We start from the raw sequence: 20,482 nt of genomic DNA, 5'->3' as shown, positions 1-20,482 counted from the left end.
AATGCTCCCCATGCAACCTGATGAATCTTGAGAGGTGCTACAAAGACGAATGAACAAAACCTCCCAAAGATAGGTGAAACATATGTGTGCCAAGGTTGCAGCATATTCAAGAATACTTGGGGCTGTAATTGCTGTCAAAGGGTTTGAATACTTATGTACATGTGATTTCTTAGGTATGTATTTTTAATCAATTTGCAAAAATAAAAAAAAAAAAGTAGTTTTTTCATGTTGTCATTATGTGGTGTTGTGAGTAGGATTTTGAGTGAAAAAACTGAATTTACTCCATTTTGGAATCAGGCTGTAACATAACAAAATGTGTAAAAAGTGAAGCACTCTGAATACTTTCTGGATACACTGTATTGTTTTGTTCGGTTCTCTTCAGGGCTGATATGAGCTGTCATACACATGAAACCAAATGATTCCTGTCAGCAGATTAAAACAGTAATCTTTGTCTGTCACCGTGAGAGTCGACCACAGGGATTTCCTTTTCACTGCTGCTGTTGACAGCATGCTGAACCTCCACTGGTCTGGCTGCTTTGTGAAGATACACTGGCTGAGTGTTCACAACTTCTCCGACTGGTGTACAATAAAGCCTGGAGGACAGAAGAAGTGGATCAAATCCTTTATTTTAGTGAAAACATGCTGCTCGTGTAACTGTTGTCATAAGATTCAAATGTTAAAATATACAGTATCAAGTCCTTGACAATCTTTAGCACATGGATTCAAGCACATAGCACAAATGCATTTGAGGCTTATCCATTTCCACTTTATTATTTACACAGTGCTCAGTCTGAGTGCAAATTAAAGCTCGGGGTACAAAGGGGATCTTTTTAGTATATCATAAAATTTTATATCTACATATACATAAACAGACATACCCACATGCAGTTTTGGTCTGACGTTTCATTGGTATGAATGTAATGGTAATTTTGGACAGTTCATGATGTCCTTGAATTGTTGTTTTGTCAGGGTGGAATAATTGTACAGCATACATCATTAATGACTTTAAAAACAGGAACTATATGTACACGTTTGAATTGATTTTGGATCTTGTCTAATCCACACAGTCTCGTATATATGCACATGCATTCACTTAAATCTTTCAATAAGTGGTGCTGAAGGTTCTACAATGTCTTTTAATGTAGCAAGGTCAAGATCTGTTTTTTCCTTGTTAGTGATCATGATTGACTACAACTTTTATTTTCTCTTTGTCAGCATCCGTATAATAAAAGGCAAGTGGCCCCTGTGTGTTTGTGTATCTGCACCATCAATTGTAATTCACAAAGAGCTGACTTTCGTCCTTTGACACGTATTTTTTTCAAGTCGTGAAAACAGCAAGGTGATCAGACCTATATTTTTTGAGAAATCAGTATTTTTTGAAAACAGCAAGCCTGTTTATGTCACACTTCCACAATAAGAGTCTGTATTTCAAAATAAATCCTGTGAGGTTGCTGCAGACCTAACAGAATTCATCAGTCTGTCCATCCTCTAATGTAATAACATAATAATAATAAATTTAATTTATAATGCACTTTACATTTACAATAAATCTCAAAGTGCTATAGCAATTAAAAGGAAAGACTGATATAAACAGAAACGAAAGTAGGCAGATTGTTAAAACAATCATTAAAACAATCGGGGAAGCAAAAAAATTCAAAAATCGATTAAAACTTTGGGTAAAAAGAAAAGTTTGAAGGCCCTTTTGAAATGATTCCACAGTCTGTGGCGCCCTCAGATGAGGAGGCAGGGCATTCCACAGTTGAGGGGCTGTGTGGAAGAAAGCAGTCTCCTATGGTGCGGGACTGAGTCCTAGGAATGAGAAGGAGGTGGGTGTTGGAAGAGTGAAGAGAAGGTGCATGACAGTGAGGGGTGAGGAGTTCTGTGAGGTATGATGGGGTGTTACCGTATAAACATTGAAAAGTGAGCAATGAAATTTTGTACATGAACCGGGCACAAATGGGAAGCCATTGAAGTGATCGGAGGATGGAAGTGATGTGTTCATGCTTACGCACTCTCATCAGGACAGCAGATTCAAATCTGAACATTTTCCTTATGCACGTGACCCCAAACCCAGAATTAACATCATCACACTCCGGACAAAATAGCAGAATTGTCTCACATAGGCCAAAAAAAAAAAAAAAAGAAAAGAAAAAGAAAAAAAAAATTGATCTGATTTGAACACTGTCACAGTGCAAATATAACTTCAGTTATTCAGAATTTCTTTGTATGGAATACTGTACTGGTTAAGCAGCTTCAGAAAAGCTTATTGGGGACAAAAAAAAATCATTTTAGAAAATTTAGCACAATTGAAGCCGCAGCTTTATACTTCAAAAAAGACTTTCATAAAAGCCAAGATATTTTTCTGTGTCAATACTTAAAAATGTAGCACAACTGTAAACAGATTTTCTCCAGAAGTCAGCTGTCCTACGTGTATAGTACAAATAACCACATCTAGAACCTGTGGTTCCCCACAGGTCTGCGTTCTAGTAAAAAGGATGTTTGACAGCACTAACTGGACTGACCAATACTCAGAACAATGGTGAAGTCCAAAGAACTCAGTGAAAGGAGAAAAAAGGAGATTTGTAGATTTACACAACTCCTAACGGAGCAGCCAGAAGAATAAGACTTTATGACGCATTCCTGACATGTTGTACATTTGGAATTTAGGAGCTCTTGCTTGGAACCCCCCCCATCCCTCCAAAAAAAACAAAAAAACAAAAAAACAAAACAAAAACATTTGAGTGTGTTTGGCTTGAATTTCATGGTCAGAAACTCAAATGGAATTCAGTGCTCTGATTTATCCAAGTTGATTCCTCTGTTATGTCTGTTGAAACAGAAATATTACAATTATCATTTAATCACTTTTAACAAATTCTTTGCTTTTGTATGCAATATGTTTGCATTCTTTATATATTTGTGAGGTTGCTAGTATTATTACCCGAGGCCAACATATGGCCATCGGGCATTGCAAAGACCTGGGCTCTGTCCGTCCGTCTGTGTACAGCATAGGTCCCGCTCTATTGCTGCCACCAGTGGCGGCCGGCCCATAGGGGGCGGTCGGGCGCTGCCCTCCTAGATGTGGAGGGGAAAAGTCATAATATATATATTTTTAAAAAGTATTATTAATGTCAGTTTTACTTAATAGTATGTGCCTAGCCTGCCACAGTCTTCAAATTCACAGGGAACATTCTTGGGACACAGACCTTGGACAAGTTCGAAGTTGGCTAACCTTGACATATTTTAAGAGGTTAAAAAGTTGCATTCTGTACCTAATTTTATGGCATGACCTCGCTGACATTAGCATGTTGACATCACATGCTGCTAGCTAGGTGGAAACTCTTTCATTTGTGTGTAAACATAACCTCTGTCATACTGTATATTATGTAAAAACTAGCAAAAAATAAACACTACTAAAACTGAAAATGCTGTTTTTGTAACCTAATAACACCTCTGAACTGATTTACAAAGCAATTTACGGATGTTAGCGTGTGTGATTGATTGATAGAGGGGCTTGATTGAACATGTACAAATTGTAAGACAATAGGATCTTAATAATTGATTAAACAACTGAAAATTATAAAGCACACAATCCTCATATGGCCGAGGTTATTTTAGCTTTGCGTTATATTAGTTTTTCGAAAGACGTCTGCAATAATGGATGCTGTTAATGAGTCCAAACTGTCGCCAATGTTGGTGAACAAGTGGTTCATGTAATTGGTTTCAGTGCAGAAGGTTCCCAGTTCAACAGTTCTGAACCGGAAACATTTCCAGTGCTACATTTTCCCATGTAAGGTGGGGTTGCGTCAGGTGTAAAATGTGCCAATTCAATAAGCACATCCACCTCAGGTTTGCTGTGGTGACCCCAAGTGCAAAAACATACGAGTGAGTCCAGACTATACAAATAAAAATACACTTATACTATACAATTTTCCATCTTGCTCATCCACAACAAACAGTTTTTAAACAAACAAGCTGGAATATGTTACTGCATGCATCGCATCCATATTGTTTTTGGAGTTAATCAACTGATCACATAGTTTTCGTAACTTTGAAATTTCAAACTTGGACTTCTGAATTCTTTGAATGCACTTCAAGTAATGAAGCTTTTAGCAAAGCCTGAGAGTCGCTGCTTCAGTATCAAATAAATCTTGTCATATCTAAACTCACTCTGAATATTTCTTTGATCAGCTTTTTTGTTTTGTTTTTTAACCAATGATAATGTTGTGTGAATGTAACAATTTTAAGTTATTACAAGACCTCAACTTTAATTGTATAAGCAAGAGTTTTCATATAAAGGAGACACTCAAATATACGAGGGCTGTCAATAAAGTAACGGTCCTTTTTATTTTTTTCAAAAACTATATGGATTTCATTCATATGTTTTACGTCAGACATGCTTGAACCCTCGTGCGCATGCGTGAGTTTTTCCACGCCTGTCGGTGACGTCATTCGCCTGTGAGCACTCCTTGTGGGAGGAGTCGTCTAGCCCCTCTTCGGAATTCCTTTGTCTGAGAAGTTGCTGAGAGACTGGCGCGTTGTTTGATCAAAATTTTTTCTAAACCTGTGAGACACATCGAAGTGGACACGGTTCGAAAAATTAAGATGGTTTTCAGTGAAAATTTTAACAGCTGATGAGAGATTTTGAGGTGATTCTGTCGCTTTAAGGACTTCCCACAGTGCGAGACGTCGCTCAGCGCTCTCAGGCGGCGTCATCAGCCTGTTCAAGCTGAAAACCTCCACATTTCAGGCTTTATTGATCCAGGACGTCGTGAGAGAACAGAGAAGTTTCAGAAGAAGTCGGTTTCAGCATTTTATCCGGATATTCCACTGTTAAAGGAGATTTTTTAATGAAAGACGTGCGGACGGGTCCGCGCGTCGGGACGCAGCCGCCGCGACGCTCCGCCACAGGAAAAACACCTCTGTTGAAAGCCTTAAGGACAAGTTGGAACATGTCCTGCCTGTTAAACAATTTCTCATATACTCACTCCACTGAAAGCCATCAAAAGCGCCTGGATTTTATAAATGGTTATCAACACGGAGGTGTTTTTCCTGTGCCGCCGCACCGCGTCGGCTGCGTCCCGATGCGCGGATCCGTCCGCACGTCTTTCATTAAAAAAAATCTCCTTTAACAGTGGAATATCCGGATAAAATGCTGAAACCGACTTCTTCTGAAACTTCTCTGTTCTCTCACGACGTCCTGGATCAATAGAGCCTGAAATGTGGAGGTTTTCAGCTTGAACAGGCTGACGACGGCGGCTGAGAGCGCTGAGCGACGTCTCGCACCGTAGGAAGTCCTTAAAGCGACAGTATCACCTCAAAATCTCTCATCAGCCGTTAAAATTTTCACTGAAAACCAGCTTAATTTTTCGAACCATGTCCACTTCGATGTGTCTCACAGGTTTAGAAAAAATTTTGATCAAACAACGCGCCAGTCTCTCAGCAACTTCTCAGACAAAGGAATTCCGACGAGGGGCTGGACGACTCCTCCCACAAGGAGTGCTCACAGGCGAATGACGTCACCGACAGGCGTGGAAAAACTCACACATGCACACGAGGGTTCAAGCATGTCTGACGTAAAAACATATGAATGAAATCCATGTAGTTTTTGAAAAAAATAAAAATGACCGTTACTTTATTGACAGCCCTCGTATGTTTTGTTGAAGGATATGTACTAACAAAAGTTGATCATGGCTGGTCATGAGATCATGCTATTATTGTTTTGTCTTTCTGTACTACTGTGATTTCAGTCTTCACTGTACTAGTGTGTCTTAATTGAGAGAGTGGCCTTAACTTAGAACATAGCACCATTTTGGTTCCAACTGCAGTGAACTACTGAATGAACCTTTAATGTTTTCAACAATTTTTTTAAATCTTAACCACATACAGCAACACATCCAGGTACAGGTGCTATCAAAATAAATCTAAAAATAGTTAAGCTATCAAACTTACATAAATTTACAATTTATGATGATTTATTTAGGTAATTTAAAGCCTGATTTATGCAGCTGCAGCTCTGTAACTCCGTGTCATACAACAATGACATGCATGACAGTTTAAAGTCTCTGGATTATATTTTATTCTGGACTAATCTGACCCTTAACAAGATTTTCTTTCTACAATCATCACCTCCAAATCAAAGGTAAGCTGTACATCTTCCTCTTTTACGACTTTGTGCTCCATGACGCAAATGTATATATGTATGTATGTATTATTCTATGTAGCATGGCAGTGCCATTTGACCCTCCAATGCAGGGCTGGACTGGGGAAAGTTTTCAGGCCGGGCATTTTTAACCAAGACCAGGCCACCACCAGGTAGTGAAGGGGAAAAAAATAAAGACTGCTGTGACAGTGTTTTTTTTTTTTTTTTTTTTGGTGCCTTAACCGATCAATGTGCACCAGGAGACACATACATTTTAACACTATAAGAAGCATTATGAAAAGTTCTCCCGAAATACAGCTATCATAGGCTTATCAAAAGTATGATCTATTGACAGTAGGTCACATTACTTTTTAGACATAATAAGCCGTCATTTCATTCAGCCTTGTTACTTAAATTTAGAAATAGAAATTATATAAAAACATTTGTTATAGAAATACTGTAGGCTATACTATAAATAATATATCATTACTTGTATGATACAATTCATCAGATAAAGCAAGAAATGACTGGATGACTGGACCAGTGACTGGATACAAAGGTTGAACTTTTGAAACTGCAGTACACAAAAAGGCTACAAGATGGAGACAGTTGTCTATCTCACTACAAGCTACAAGTAACATCAAGGATTTCTTTTATTACCAATTTGTGTTGCTAATCAACTTAGAGAATGACTCAATTTAAAGTAAAATGTTAGGTATGTGAAATTATGCCAGGACTTGGGAAAATACATTTTAGACAGGGACACCGTTATACCACGCCACCGCACCGCAGACTGTGCAAAACAGCATACTTCGTATGACCGACGCATGACCGTCACACAAATAGAATAAAGAATAAAGAAACAACCTGGCGGCGACAGCATGGTAGCTAGCCATGCACACCATTTGCACAGGTTACATTGCTAGGCTAGGTTATGTGACTGGCAGAGTTAGCACAAATGGAAATAATATCCAACCTTAATTACTATCTGAGTGACCCAGTTAGACAGCACTTTACTTTGGACCAGAAGATCAGAATGTCTCTCTCACACACAGATGTCTGATTTATGAACAAGTTAGGTTGCTGTTCATCAATTAATAGCTGAAGTTAACCTTCACTTACTGTCATGGCCGTAATGGTCCCTGACTCACTTTATAGTCACCCTTTCTTGACTTCAATGAAAATATATACTTGTTTTATAAAAGTAAAATAAAGACCTCTTTCTTGACCTCATATTCAATTGTTGACAGCACTGTAACAGTAAAACTTGTAATTTCTAACCTACATTGTTAATAAATGTAACTATTAAATTCTTTCTAACATTTTTCTAACATTTAAATTTTCTCTAAACATTTTACTTGTCGAAATTATTATTATTTAAGTAGTATTAGTAGTTGTAGTAGTAAAAAAGGCTTCAAAACTGGACCTTGTTGTGAGGGGGGGACATCCTTGCCCCACGCCCCCATTCCATCTGGATTCACCCCTGCTTTGGCGTTTGAGCACAAAGAATGGATAACATTTATTTATGCAGAAAACATGACCAGATTTACAGGTCAGAAAGTTTTATTGTGTTTTCACATCATGTGCTCCCCAGACAGAGAGTTTAGGTGCATTTCAGTGGAAAATAGTGTTAGTTGTTGACGCGTTGTGGAGGATCAGCTGTTTTAACGTGCAGATACGGAGCGGCTCAGCTCAGCTCTAAATAAAGGAGGAAATAAAGCATAAAAATGTCTTTGTAAAGCTCAGTACAGGTGTGCTGTTATCACCGCGCTTTAAGAGGTGAGGACGAGTCGTAGCTGTTACAAAAAAAAAAACGCGGATGAAAAGCTCAGAGCTCGCTTTACTTCATAAAAAAAAAAAAAAATGGTATAGCAATTTTTAAGGCAGCAATGACCTTTTTTAACATCAGTTTTAAACACTAATTCATTTTATTCATCCATAGAGGAATTGTTATCTTCCGAGCTCCCAGTTTTTGGGTAAATTAAGAACTCTTGACTGAAATATCAACTTCCGTTCTCTGCACTGGGGTCACTCCTTATAACTCACAACTACAGACACAGCAGACCAATGTGATTATTATTTGACCCGTGTAATTATTATGTGACCTGTCCAGGAAATATTCCGCAAGACATCTGCATGAAATCTGTCCACATTTGTTTTATCAATGGGAATTCTGTTGGCCTGTGTTTTTTAACTGTGTGTGCTGTCCTGTATTTCCACTTTTGAAATTATTTTCAGCAACAATTCAAGGTCTATGACATTTCTCCGGCTCCATGATGCAAATGTATGTATGTATGATACTATGTAGCATGGCAGTGCCATTTGACCCTCCATTGGTATGTTGGGAAAATAAATTGCTTATGTGTCATAGGATCCTTTCCCTATTTTCAACCCTCATTGGTCATGGTCTCAAGCACGAATGGCATACAAATCACACGAATTGGAAAAACAAACAGAATTCAAGGTGCATTCATACGCAACAGACATTCATACAGTTGTGTACGAATGCAGTTGGAATACCCAGAATGTGGTACGAAGCAACAGCTCCCAAATCTAGGGCGACTACCCAGACTGCAGGCCGAATAACACAAAACTGCAACTAACACGAAAAAATAAAACCAATAAAATTTACAAAAGACAAAGAATAAAAAGCACACAGCACAAAACCCCACAATGCCGGCAGAATATCCCTCCAATGCCATATGTGTCACCCAAGATTTGGGTAGAAGGCAAGCGGGGGGGGGCAGGGCAAGTGCTGTGCTTCACTGTGTTGAAGACCTGACAGCATTGGGCTCATTCATGCTCTAGTGTGATGGGGAGGACAATTGAGACATTTGGCCATGAGTCGATGTACTTGAACAATTTGTACAGCCCCTCGAACACAGTCCAAATTCTTTGAATGGCGTACGAATTGCCCTACGAATACGCCTGCAGTCAGATTGCTCCACGACTGCAACTCCACCGCGATTTGTCTGTTTTCCAACACGAGCGCAACATGAATGTAGAGTGCATGTGCTCTGGCGCACAAATGTGCCGATTGCTGTAAGAATGCTATATGAGGCGTTCGGGTGCAGCTCAAATTTGCACGACTCTCGTTCAAATCCTCATTCGTATGGCATTCGGGCTCATATATACTCTAGTGTGACGGAGGTATTATCACTGTCCACCACAGGCTTGGTTCAGCGTCAGTATTTTGCTACAGGTTTGCAGGTTTTCCAGTTACCATCAGTTCACATATATAAAAGTGCTTACACTGAGTTTTAAGCACATTCAGAAACCACAGCTTTAATCAGTGTGTCACTTTGTGTTGACCAACCTGGGGCAGACCTTCACCAGGGACAACAGGTGTGGGAGCCTTTTGCTGACAGAGAGGGCATCATAAAAAGATGGGCGGTGTCTACAGCGAGCTATGGCATTAGCCAGCAGCGTCGCAAGGAGGACGGGTGCAGCGTGGCTGAACTGACCAGTCAACTCCAAAGCCAGGAGAGCCGGAGACAAAGTGTGTGTCACAGCTCCAGAAAAGGCAGCAGCACCTACAAGAAAAAACAAAACATCACCGGGTAGACCAATTATGGAGGATAGTTAACAATAAGCTGACAAAATACGTAGTTTATACCACATTTCATATTCAGTAAACTGATGTTGAATGGGTACTGCTGGAATGGGTTTGTGCCACACAAACGGTCAATGGAACATCAGCTACAACATTCTGCCCATGTGGCACCTGTCCTTGGGCATGATTCAGCACACAAGAGTGTCAGTGTTGAGGACCCCAAAGGCTGCAGAAGCCCAAGAGGATACCCATGATTCACCTGGCTGCATTTAACACAGACATGAGCTTTCTGCCTATTCTGTGTATTTAGTGTCTGTAATGTGTTTGTGTATCTCAGCACAGATTGTAAAAGGAGAATTCAGGGATCCCAAAGATGATGTCATTCTTATGCATGGATAAGACATTGGCTGTCCACAGAAGGCAGAGTGTACCACTGTTTTCAACATTTCATCAAGTCAAATTCCTTGTATTTTATGGATATTTGGTGAATAAAAGCTACTCTGATTCTGATTTGAACCCTTTCAACATTTCTTGTAATTACCTGATATTCTGGGTCTCTCCTGTTGATTGCTCTTAACTATGGAAGTAAATCTGTGCCATCAGAGTTTGAATTTGAATTTGAAGGTTGAATGTTTTCAGCATCAAAATCAGAGTTTGAAGTTGAATTTCTAAGGTTGACTTTGTTTAGCATCAAAAAAATTCAACCTCAAAAAATTCAACCTCAAAAAAATTCAACCTCAAAAAATAGAAAAGCAGGGAGAAGCAATCGATCCCTGTCTCAATCATCTAACGTTTATGTTTGGAAGTAAGTAAGTAAGTCTCGATTGTTTGAGGTTGAATTTTTTGAGGTGAAATTTTTTTTTAGGCTTAATTTTTTTGAGGTCGAATTTTTTTTTTAGGTTGATTTGTTTTAGGTTGAATTTTTTGGAGGTAGAATTTTTTTTAGGCTGAATTTTTCAAGGTTGAATTTTTTTTAGGTTGAATTTTTTGAGGCTGAATAATTTGATGCTAAACAAATTCAACCTTAGAAATTCAACTTCAAACTCTGATTTTAATGCTAAAAATATTCAACCTTAAAAATTCAAATTCAAAGTCTGATGGCACAGATTTACTTCCATATTTAACCACCATTTTCTCCTCACTTCAGGCCTGTTTCCATTTCTATGTTAGCTGTGCTGATGGTCAGGCTACTTTTGGTGTGGCATATTCCCAGAAGTGACATTGCATTGAATTCTCATCTATCCACCCTTACATTTTTATGTTAAACTATGTTTAAAATGCAGAATTTCTGTGAAAACCAAATCTACTCTTCCACATGATCTCCACACAGTATCACTAGTGGGGAGGAAGAAAGGCAGCTCTGAATTATTGCACAAACGTTTTCTTGTTTCCATTAGTTATTACTGTTATTTCATTGTTAGTTTTTGTATTCAAATCAGTTTCATGGTTCTGATTATGCACTATTTAGTGTCGCTGTGCATGCAGTGCATGTACGTCACGAAGCTGCTTATGAAAAACGTGCTGCGCTCTTTGAAGGTGTGACACAGTGCTGGATTTCACACATGGTCTGACTGCAAATACTTGCTGGTGATAGATAATAAACACACCCACTGTGCACCCAATGACACCTCATTTTTACACAAACATGAGCTCAAGTGGTATAGTAATTTACAGGAATGACACTTGTACCGTTCTTTGCAATGCTTTGTACTGGATGTAAGATAGAGTACTTTGTGTGTACACACATCACTGACACAGTTGTCTGAAGTTACACGCATTGGCTCAAATTGTGTTAACACTGCTTTGAAGCCATGGTGTAAAGCCTTGGTGTGAGGCTCATTGTGTTCACTTTCTTTGCATTACATATGCATTTCTGTCATACTGACAGGCAATTTGACAGTTACACAATTACAATCAGAGCAAATGTTTAATTGAAATCTAAAATATATGGTCAGATTTTGCTGTCATTGTACTGCAGAATTGCCCAGTATTTTCTCTCTACTGCCATCTGCTGTTTCAGTGATTACTGTAATTCAGTTAGCTTCTTGTTTCATCTTCACTTATCCAAGTGACCTTGGATAAGTGAAAAAAAAAAAAAGCAAAAAAAAAAAAAGGTACGGAGAAGTGGGTGAGTAACAAGAACATAAATGAGCAGTCCAGTTGGGAGTTGGTGTAAAAAAAAGATTTCAAATCTAGTATTTGTGTATTTGAACGGGTGAAAGAGGGTTTTTAATTTATATTTTTAATGCACAAGTGGAGCAACACTCCTAATTTGATTGTATGCTGTGCTTGCAAAATGCTTCTATCTATCTATCTTGTGGGACTGTGTTCATGTGTCATGTGGGACTGTGTTCATGTTTGGGTTTTGTATTGCTTCTTTTTGGTTTGTGTTCACTGTATGCTCTTGTCCTGTGTCTGGGGTTTGTGTCTGGGTGTGTCTTCCGTCTGTTTGCTACTCCCCATTCTTGAATGTTCCCTCATACCTGTCCCTCATTTTCCTCCATCACCGCCTGCACTATTTAAGCCCTCTGTATTCCTCATGTCTCTGCCAGTCCATTGTTCATTTGTGTTGTCATCCCAGCCTTCCTAATAGTCCTTGTTTCGCAATTTTGCCACACTGTGTTTGCGAACCTTTGCCTGTTTTTTTGTCGTTTCTTGTTTTGTCGTTTCTTGTTTCATGATTTGGATGCCACTGCTGTTTATTGCCTACCTTCCCTTGTACCTACTTCCACTTGCCGAGTCTTGCAATTGTGTCCTGCATTTTTGTGTCCAAGTTCATTCAACCATTCGGAAGATTCAGACGGCTTTCAGTGACGATCCTATGGGCATCACACAGATTAAGGAGCGGTACAACCGGTTTAAAGACGTCTGCACAACGGTGGAGAGCGAGCCACGCTCCGGTCGGCCATCAACATGCTGAAATGACCAGATCATTGCCAGATCACGCTGTGGTGATGCGGGACCATCGTGTGACTATCCGAGAATTTGCGGAAGAGGTGGACATCAACACTTTTTTAGCACATTCCACTGTGACAGAAGATTTGGCCATGAAAAGAGTAGCAGCGAAATTCTTCCGAATGGTTTCCACCTGGCTGTCGCCCAGTTTCTGGCTAAATTTGATGCAGTCGCGCTGCTCCAGTCGTTCCGCCATTTTCCTTGAAATGAAAATCCGACGAGAGACAACACCCGTCCTCACACAAAGGCTGCTTACTAGCAAATGACGCAATCAACAGGCGTAAAAATGTTCACGCATGTGCACGAAGGTTCAAGGTTTGCTCATGCAAGCACACGTGATTCAAATCCATCAGGTTTTTGAAAAAAATAAAAAGGTTGGATACTTTTCTAACAGACCTCATATTTCAAATATCTCTGATGTGGATGACTGAGAACCTTCAAATGAATAAATAACTTTTCCATCCTTGTTTTGAAGTTCAGATCCCACACCCCCAACTTAAAAATGGTAAAATACGGCTTGTTAAGGGTTTGCTCTAATAAATACCTGTTTTAAACATCTTTAATTGTAGCAAATTGCTCTTTGTGGCTGTACTGCAAAATAAGCATTTATAGTGCCTTGAAACAGTATTCAGCCCCATGGGAATTTACTCATTGTAATTTCTTTATGCCATTTCAAATAGAGTAATTCAGACTTCTCAATATTAAAATTTCTAAAATTATCCTCCTTAAACTCAAACTCAAAGTGAACCGCTACAGCTTGATATAAATTAAATAAAAATATCAAAGCCAAGAAGATGGGCATAAACATACTAAAATGTGTAAAATCTCAAGGGGCTGAATACTTTATCAAGGCACTGTAACTAAAAATTATTATGCTACAGATTAGTGGTGACATGCATTCAAAGGATATAAACACTGCAGAGACAAACTGATCAGGCCACAAGTAACCATTACTTTTTTATATATATATATACCAGCCAGTGCATATCCTCCAGGATTAATGGATGTTTGTCGTTGTCCTGAAGACAAATAAGCCAGTCCTTCGCCAACAAAACGGCCTAAAGCTGCCCCTGGGAGGAAACAAAATGAAAACAAATTAATAAATTACAACAATAAATGAGACTGGACATTGTCACAACACTGCATTTTCATTTTTCATCTTCAAGTAGGTAGATGCATGAAGATATCCTTGTATTTAATGCTCAAAGCTTTTTAAAGAGCCACCTAACTTCACATGATGTAACAGCAAACAGTAATAATTTGTCTGTAACATTACATAAACATAATTCATTTATGAACAGAGCATGGTGATTTAATTAAATAAAGGAGAGATTTCCTGTTTTTTTTTTTGTTTTTTTTTTTGCTAAACAGCTTGGACTACTGGTCATAGACATTATATACGTACCTCACAGACTGGCACTGCCTATTAGAGCTGACGTAGTCGGCCACCATCTTGGATGGGTCCCTGTTGAACCCTCAGTGCATTTATTTGTACTGAGGAAGGTGTATCCCCAACAACAATAAGCCATAACTCCCCAAATTTGTACCTGATTTATTTGTACCTGCAGGATTGTCTTACAGACATAAAGACATGGATGACCTCTAATTTCCTGCTTTTAAACTCAGATAAAACTGAAGTTATTGTACTTGGCCCCACAAATCTTAGAAACATGGTGTCTAACCAGATCCTTACTCTGGATGGCATTACCCTGACCTCTAGTAATACTGTGAGAAATCTTGGAGTCATTTTTGATCAGGATATGTCATTCAATGCACATATTAAACAAATATGTAGGACTGCTCTTTTGCATTTGCGCAATATCTCTAAAATTAGAACGGTCTTGTCTCAGAGTGATGCTGAAAAACTAATTCATGCATTTATTTCCTCTAGGCTGGACTACTGTAATTCATTATTATCAGGTTGTCCTAAAAGTTCCCTGAAAAGCCTTCAGTTAATTCAAAATGCTGCAGCTAGAGTACTGACGGGGACTAGAAGGAGAGAGCATATCTCACCCATATTGGCCTCTCTTCATTGGCTTCCTGTTAATTCTAGAATAGAATTTAAAATTCTTCTTCTTACTTTTAAGGTTTTGAATAATCAGGTCCCATCTTATCTTAGGGACCTCATAGTACCATATCACCCCAATAGAGTGCTTCGCTCTCAGACTGCAAGCTTACTTGTAGTTCCTAGGGTTTGTAAGAGTAGAATGGGAGGCAGAGCCTTCAGCTTTCAGGCTCCTCTCTTCTGGAACTAGCTCCCAATTCGGATCAGGGAGACAGACACCCTCTCTACTTTTAAGATTAGGCTTACAACTTTCCTTTTTGCTAAAGCTTATAGTTAGGGCTGGATCAGGTGACCCTGAACCATCCCTTAGTTAGGCTGCTATAGACTTAGACTGCTGGGGGGTTCCCATGATGCACTGAGTGTTTCTTTCTCTTTTTGTTCTGTATGCACCACTCTGCATTTAATCATTAGTGACTGATCTCTGCTCCCCTCCACAGCATGTCTTTTTCCTGGTTCTCTCCCTCAGCCCCAACCAGTCCCAGCAGAAGACTGCCCCTCCCTGAGCCTGGTTCTGCTGGAGGTTTCTTCCTGTTAAAAGGGAGTTTTTCTTTCCCAATGTCGCCAAGTGCTTGCTCACAGGGGGTCGTTTTGACAGTTGGGGTTTTTCCGTAATTATTGTATGGCTAAGCCTTACAATATAAAGCGCCTTGGGGCAACTGTTTGTTGTGATTTGGTGCTTTATAAATAAAATTGATTTGATTTGATTCGATTTTCCCACGGTTTGATTTGTTAGAAACAGCAGAGACTCAGTTACAATACGGGATGCTGTTACACATTACAAAATAAGTACTTTCATGCTGAAATACTTTGTCTTATGCTCTTTAGCAAAAACATATGAGTTGGCATATAGATAAATGTACAAATTAATTTATAATTTAGTAATGAAACAAGTTTGGATTGTTCATTTGAATTTCTCTCTCTCACACCCACACACAGGGGACATCACTTCAGTTTCCTCTGCTTTGCTCATCAGGTTTTGTTACAAAAATGAACATTTTTTTCAAGGCAAGGAAAAGAAAGTTCCAGGTCATTCCAAGGTCTTGTTAGGCTTGCAGCTGGGGCTGGAGAGTTAAAACCCTTGTGTGACCGTAGGACCTTTGTGGCTGGGATAGCGGTACCAGGTCAGCCAAAGGGGAATTCCCCACTTGCCTGGCTCTGTCAGGTCAGCCAAAGGGGAATTCCCCCTTTCTGGTCTTTGGTGTGAGCAGTCCGGGGTTCAATCTCACTGCTGTCCCGGCCACAAAGGTCCTACGGTCACAACTGGCGTTGTCGGCAGGATGTGGGTAGTCACAAAACATGCTTAAATGCACCTGTGACTTCGGGACGAAGTCAAAAATGGTGGGGCGATATGTAGCAAGATGAAGTCCAGATTGAAAAGACATTCCCGCTAGCTTGGCTAACAGGGAATTCCCCTTTGGGTGACCTGGTAGAGTCCTGGTCTTTAGTGCGAGCAGTCCGGGGTTTGATCCCACCGCCGTCCTGGCCACAAAGGTCCTACGGTCACACTTGGAAAAAGAACTGTTTTGCACAGCTTCTTGCATGTGCTGGCATGCTGTAACTCCAGTGGAGTTAATTTTGCGATGTGGTGCAGCCTGACTTTGTGAAATACAGACACTACAAATGACTTAAGCATGAAATGATGGTTCTCAATTTCAAAGAATTATGACACAAAAGCACATAAGTGGATGGAAATACACACAAATACACTCCTTCTTTTGCCGCATTAACGAAAATTCGCTTAAGAGTTGCAATACTAGTTCGATGGAAACACAGCTAATGAGAGAGAGTTCCTGCTGTAATAAGTACCGTTTGTTATGATGACATAATATTACAATGGTAAAATAACCAAAATTATTGTTCAGTCTTATTTGTGAAAGGTAATCCCACATGATCTAGTTTCTATACTGCACCAGTTGTTGCAACCAGAAGCAGCACAAAATACGGGCAAATTTGCTCACTCCCCATTGACTCCGGTTGACTCTGGTGCAAGCCTATTGTGAAGAGACCCATCCATTATGGCGGTGACACTGGATTACGTTGCAGCAAGTTATGAGGTGTCTACGTATATAATGTCTATGTTACTGGCAGCAAAGTTAAACAACATCAGATACTTCATGTTGCTCACATCGTTTCAGAATAAAATGTTCAACACCAGCATCCCAACAAATACTTTTATTGTGAAAGGCATGCTGTCAGTGTAACTTGCGACTGAGTTTAACTTGACAGCGCTGAAGACATTAGCTAAAATCTGTTTTTTGATAACACCAATAAATTTCCCACTATTTCTACGATTCAGTAAGTACATAACCTGAATAAAATCTTATATTTGCTGTGAGTTTAAGTTTAAGTAAAGTTCAGGAGGTGGGGGTAAATGTTGTGTTTAATTTTGTCTGTGTCTCTTCCAATGACCTTTTTAATATGAATCCTTTTATTTTCATATCATTGATAATAAAAACTGATTTTTAAAACAATATGAAATAGTATATTCAAGTAATATCATAATATAACATAGGTACACCTCTTTCTACATCCCACCTTCAAACAGAGCCTCATACGACAATTCATGAGAAATCTACTTAAGCTCCCAATTTTCCCAATTTTCTATAGAAATGCAAACTTCCTATGGGCACTGGACTAGATATCTTTGAAAATATATTAACAGCAGGGCAACAGCTTTCTTCCTCCTGCTGTCCAGACTTCAGAGAAGCACCAATACAAACTTTAGGGCCCCTTCAAACCTAACACGAAAGACACAGAAACTGGAAGAAAATCCGAGAACCAAACACGAAATGGGGAACCATGAAACATTTCACCTGCTGTCGTGAGGGACGCACGTGACGCACAGAGGTGCACGGCACACCAGCGATGGTTTCACAGTGCAACCAGCACAGTGTAACCAGCTAGAACGTGTTGCCCTAAATCGCGTCGCTGTTGTGGGGAAGAAAAAAGAAATAGGTGGACATGTTGTACCACATTGCGCCTCTACTGTGGAGAAAAAAAAAAACAAAACACACACACACCATAAAAAAACACTGCATTTTGTTGAATCCTTCTTATCAAGCGGACAATACAAGTATGAATAGTCTGTTCCTCTGTAGATGACCCATGGTCATAGATGTACAGTCATGACATAACATGAATGAAGCAGTGCGCTCTTATCATGTCCACATCTGCTGGCCCGGTGTCTCCAGTTGGCCCTGTGTGCGTGTCTGGTCTGACACGAGTGTACTGTGGGCAGCACGCTGCAGGACAGACACTGCATCATGTGGAGCAGAGCTCACATTAAATAAAAAAATAAATGCCACTCGCAGAATTCAAACCTGCAATTTGCAAAACCTTTGATTAACAGAAAGAAACTTTACCACTGTGCTACAATAACTGTCTTATAACAGCAGCGTAAAATGCCTAAAATCAACTAGGAGATAAATGAATTTTAAAAAAGAGAAATGAAACGGCGTTTTGTCAGTTATTATGGCACTTTTTTTCGCCGTAATAACTGACAAAACAGCATTTAATACGGCATATTTTTGGTGAAACATGACTGAAAGTGGCATATTTGTCACGCTGTTGGCTTGGCATAGTCCTGCGGTGCGCGGCTCACATGACATTCAGGTCACCCACTGTGTGTTCACATGATCTGATGGTCCGTTTCACCTGGGACAGCCTGTCAATGTGCTCGCTGTGCGCTCGCTCGCTGCAACCCATCGCAACAGCGATATATGTTTTTAATGTATTTCCAGGTGAGGACAGCAAGCAGACACAAGAGCATCACAGTGGACAGTTGTAAGGCCATATCATTCCAAATACAGTACGCGTTCCCTGGTCATGACATCAAGAACCAGAGATCTCAACAGCTGCTGTGTGCCCCTATCCATTCAGTGCACACTCCAACACTTCACTCTGTTTCTGTGTTATGTGCAAGGTTGGGTAGGATTACTTTGAAAGAATACATGTGGATTACATGTATGTATGTACATACATTTGGATTACTTGTAATCTGATTACTTTTGGATTACATTTCAAAGTAATCCTACCCAACCTTGGTTATGTAAAAAAAAAATTTAGTTATTTTGTTATGTATTTGTGTATGTAGTTATTGTAGTAGTTATTTATATACCTGTCCAGGTGGTGGTCCTGTCCCGTGTTTTTAATGTGACACGTCGTGTGCACTGAGCTGTCATTTCTAGGTGCCAGTGAGTCTCTGGCTTGCAATCAACTGGGAGGTGGCTCGCCGTGCTGTATGTGCTCTGACATGGCTGGCCAGTGCCCATCTAATCAGCATTTCATGCAAGTGTGCTTCCCCCGGCCCCAGGCATGCCACTTGTGTTGCAGCGAGGGGCGGTACAAAACACACACAAGACATACATGTTGTTGGGGGGGAGGGTGGAGCGGGGGGGCACAACAATTGCACAATACACATGCACGGCATGTGTTGAGGGGGAGCCAACACTCTGCCACGCCACATGTGTGTTGCTTTGCAACGCCACACTCATGGGGGCACTTTCACATCCAGCTCGACATTGACTGTTTGCTCTCTATTTTCATACTGATAGCACAAATGGCCAAACATTTTCTAAGTGTCCAGCGAGTGGGATTGGATGTTCGTGTGTGTCTACTGGAATCTGGCCAACACCTGCCACGAGAGGGATCGAATGGGCTCTCACAGGGCACTCTCTGTCTTTCGGCCGCTAGTGTATGAGAATAATTGTAGCAACAGGTGTACGAGGCGTTAGAGGCGGCTCCGATTTTTCACAAAAGGCATACAGTTCCTCCTTCGTGTGCTAGTCGGCTTCAATCGTGTATGTGTGAAGGGGCCCTTAAGTAGGTGCACCAGCAAGAGGTAATTTAAAAAAATACATGTTAAAATGGTGAGTGGTCATTTTATTAGGTACACCTTTCAGTTGCTTGTTAAAACAAACAGCTAATTAGCTAATCACATGGCAGCAACTCAATGCATTTAGGCATCTAGACATGGTGAAGATGACTTGCTCTAGTTCAAACCAAGCATTAGAATACAGAATAAAGAGGATTTAAATTACTTTAAATGTGGCATGGTTTTTAGAGCTGCACTGGCTGGTCTGAGTATTTCAGAAACTGCTGAGATTTTCAGAACTACTGGCATTTTCATGCACAGCCATCCCTCGCGTTTACAGAGAATGGTCCGAAACAGAGAAGATATCCAGTGAGTGGCAGTTGTGTGGACAAAAAATACCTTGTTGACGTCAAAGGTCAGAGGACTGGTTGAATGGATGACTGTGCGAGGCCATCATGTCAATATGGACCAACATCTCTGAGGAATGTTTCCAACACCTTGTTGAATCTATGCCACTAAAAACTGAGACAGTTCTGAAGGCAAAAGGGTAATTGCCTACCAGGTAATTGCAAGGTGTACCTAAAGTGGCCAGTGAGTGTATCCTGGCTGTATTTTGAAATTAAGCTCTTTTGAGGTTTGATTTGAGGCTGGCTGTGTATTTGTGGTGTAAGTCCTTCTGTTCTGTGTCAGTCAGTAAGTTGGTGCTGCCCAGGCTTCACATAATGGAAAACTCAGCTATTCAAAGATGTGTCACTCACCATAGATGAAGACAGGCATGAAGTATCCAGCTGGCAGAGGCAGAGTGCAGACAAGGAGCAGCATCCACAGCTCAGAAACAACAGACACATACAGTAAGCACCTCCAAATGCACCTGAGTCACCATCAGTCTGTGCACTCATGTTTGCAGTCTTCCTCAAACCAATTCAACACACATAAATATTGACACATGCCAAGTTT

At 40.1% G+C, this 20,482-nt stretch overlaps 1 protein-coding gene across 1 annotated transcript in view; it reads right to left on the bottom strand.

Moving 5' to 3' along the window:
* Positions 1 to 20,482, bottom strand: part of clcnk (chloride channel K) — a 101,909-nt gene that overhangs the window by 20,503 nt on the left and 60,924 nt on the right. Inside the window, 4 exon segments of the mRNA XM_034171465.1 lie at positions 460 to 593; positions 9,456 to 9,672; positions 13,622 to 13,717; positions 20,284 to 20,353. Of these exon segments, the coding sequence (XP_034027356.1) occupies positions 460 to 593; positions 9,456 to 9,672; positions 13,622 to 13,717; positions 20,284 to 20,353 (517 nt within the window).

The sequence above is a fragment of the Thalassophryne amazonica genome, chromosome 6, assembly GCF_902500255.1.
Source record: "Thalassophryne amazonica chromosome 6, fThaAma1.1, whole genome shotgun sequence".
Lineage (NCBI taxonomy): Eukaryota > Metazoa > Chordata > Actinopteri > Batrachoidiformes > Batrachoididae > Thalassophryne > Thalassophryne amazonica.
Note: the sequence above shows the minus strand (reverse complement) of the source record. Positions and strands in the feature narration are given on the sequence as shown.